This window comes from Cannabis sativa, chromosome X (assembly GCF_029168945.1).
Source record: "Cannabis sativa cultivar Pink pepper isolate KNU-18-1 chromosome X, ASM2916894v1, whole genome shotgun sequence".
In the NCBI taxonomy this organism is placed as follows: Eukaryota; Viridiplantae; Streptophyta; class Magnoliopsida; order Rosales; family Cannabaceae; genus Cannabis; species Cannabis sativa.
In genome coordinates this window covers 61,879,351-61,882,004 of record NC_083610.1, presented here as the reverse complement: position 1 = coordinate 61,882,004, position 2,654 = coordinate 61,879,351, and the positions used below count along the sequence as shown (strand labels likewise).

The 2,654-nt window shown below is 46.7% G+C and overlaps 1 protein-coding gene across 1 annotated transcript; it reads right to left on the bottom strand.

Moving 5' to 3' along the window:
* Positions 1-406: 406 nt before the first annotated feature.
* LOC133032304 (uncharacterized) lies at positions 407-811 on the bottom strand. Its single transcript, XM_061106199.1, has one exon. It carries the CDS (start codon positions 809-811, stop codon positions 407-409), a length of 405 nt encoding a protein of 134 aa, XP_060962182.1.
* Positions 812-2,654: the final 1,843 nt, after the last annotated feature.

Genomic DNA, 2,654 nt, shown 5'->3' with positions numbered 1-2,654 from the left:
CCGTGTATTGGGTATATTGGGGAGTATACCCCCTTTTCTGTCGCTTATCCTCTGTCCGGGTGCTGCCTTTGGAGGACCTCTTACTCCTCGAGCCCTGGGAAGGACCGACTAAACTGGCTGTCTGAGCGGAGTGCGAGGGGGCTTGTCCATTTATCCCTGAGGGATTTCCAAAATGGGAAGATGCGGGGCCCAAGGCCTGGCCTTGGCTATATCCGGGAGTAGCAAAAAACTGTATGGCGCTCATCGGTGGAGCTGCTGTTGGCACAGTGCTTGAGAGCTGGGCTCTGGGCACATATCTTGCTATCCCGGTGGGATAGTATCCTCCATAGGCGACTACTTGGGCCTCTTCAAAGTTAATGTATTTCTGGACCCTCTTCTGGAAGTCTTTAAGGTTTGAAGCTCCTTCTTATTGTAACTCGTTCCAGAATGGAGTCCCCGTACGAATGCCTGCTTGGAGAAGAGCAAGCTGCTGTCTGTCATCTACTTTCTTTGTTTTAGAGGCTTCTTCCCGGAATCTCTTGATGAAATTTTTCAGTGTCTTCATAGGCAGTTGCTTGGTGTTAGTCAAGGCGGTGACCTCCAAATTGACTTTCCTTACGGCGACAAATTGTCTCTGGAAGCTGGTTTGCAACTTATTCCAGCAATCCACAGATCCTGGTTCCAGTTTCTTAAACCATTCCTCCACGGATCCGCTTAGAGTAAGCGGGAAGCACAAACACTTGGCGTCATGGCTGACCCTCATGACTGTCATGACTCGGTTGAACCGTGACAGGTGATCACTTGGTTCAGAGTTCCAGGTATAAGCTGCCATCTCTGGTATCTTAAAATTTTTGGGGAGCTCTGCTTCCAGGATGTGTTGGGCACATGGCTCCCGGTCCTCACAATCAGAGTCGGAGTCATCGCCTTTCTGTCTCCGGGAGACTCGGGCAATGTCTTTTTGGAGTATGGCGAGTTCTGCCATGATTCCTTCGTTTAACGTTCCTGTGGAGACCGTGGATCTGTATTTATTTTGGTCAAGGTGATCCCGGAGGTCACCTTGATTCCCGTTAATCTGATTTCTCATATCAATGGGAGGACATTTCTGCCCCCTTCTTCCTCTCCCTCCGGGCTCTTGGTGCACGGAAACGCTTTTTCGGTCCTCTCGATCCTGAGGGCCAGGACTCCCTTTTTGGAGTTTGCCCCTCTGCAGACCTTTCCCTTTCGGGAAATCCGAGCCGACCGCTTTCGCGGTTCCTGCACCTTTTTCTTTTTCCCAGGAGTGGAAGTAGGGTTTTTCTTTGGGTTCCCTTCGGCGGGATACCTAATAGGGCTTGGTTCCGTAGATTTCTGCTTTTAGGTACATGGTGAGGATTCCTCTGGTTCCTTTCCAAGTCCAGCAGGGATGGCTTTAGGATGCACCTGGATTCCTGCTGCCTCCATGGCTTTTTGCATGGCCAGCATTACATCTTGCATCTTTTGGTTTTGCTCCTTTTGGGCTGCGATTTCAGCTTCATGATCGACAACCTTTTGCCTTAGGAGTACCAACTCTGAGTATTTGCCTTCGTCGTAGGCGTACTCATCGAAGTTTCCTTCGTAGTCATCATCAGGGGTTCCTTCTTCTTTCTCAGAACCCACAGTTGCTCTGGAGGCCACGTCCTCATCATATGGATCTTGAGCATCTTGAAGAGGGCGAGGTTGACGTGTGCTTCGAGTCTCCACCATTGTTGTTTTGTTGTAATGTAGTGTCTACTTACAGACGCTTTCTTCAGCTCTCAATGAAAGCACCAAAATGTTGACCGAGGTTTTCGGCAACCAATATAATAATAATAATTTAGAGAGCTATAAGGAATTAAGAGAGAGATTTTTACGTGGTTGGGGCGTTAATGAGCCTTAGTCCACGAGTCTGTGTATTTATGATAGTCTTTATTACAGAGAATGTTCTTGGTGGATTTTTCCTCTTCTAGTTCTTATGCAACACAGAATTCTCGACCCCTCTTTAATGAGTTTGGGGGGTATTTATAGTGTTTTTGTGGGGTGATCCCTAAGTTTAAGGTACTTGTGTTTCTGTAACTATCAATAAAGGCACACATTCCCAATGAATATATCATAGGTAATGCATGGTCTAAGCCCTAGGTTCTGTAGGGATTTTATGAGTGTAGTCCTTTATCCTTTTTGACTGATGTGATTCCTCACAGAGTAGCCGTCACTAGACTTTATTGATCATAGCCTAGTAGGTGCAGAGTGGGGGTTGTGCCGTCAGACTTTATTATGTATGGTAGTTTCAATACGCCTCCTCCCATGCGGCATTAAATGCGAGATGCCTGTTCAGATAGGATCTGACACCACTCGGAGATGCTTTGTTGCAATCTTACTCTCCGGGAGCATACGAGACTTACATGCCTTCTAAGAGAGGCATGTCTAAGGTAATCCTGCGCTTTAAGGAGACTTAGCTGTTTTATTCAAATGCTAAATCCTTTCCATCCACGTGTCATCATCCGGTTGGTCCACGTATTTTGGGCAAAATCAGGGGCAACACCTAGTAACATGATAGGGCCCCATCCAAATCATTTGACCTGTGTGAGCCTATATGTTTGCTATTGGGCTTAGAAGCATATAGGAAGCCCATTTAAGTTTTACTAAGTAAATGGAGTAGGTTGATAAAATAAAATTTGACA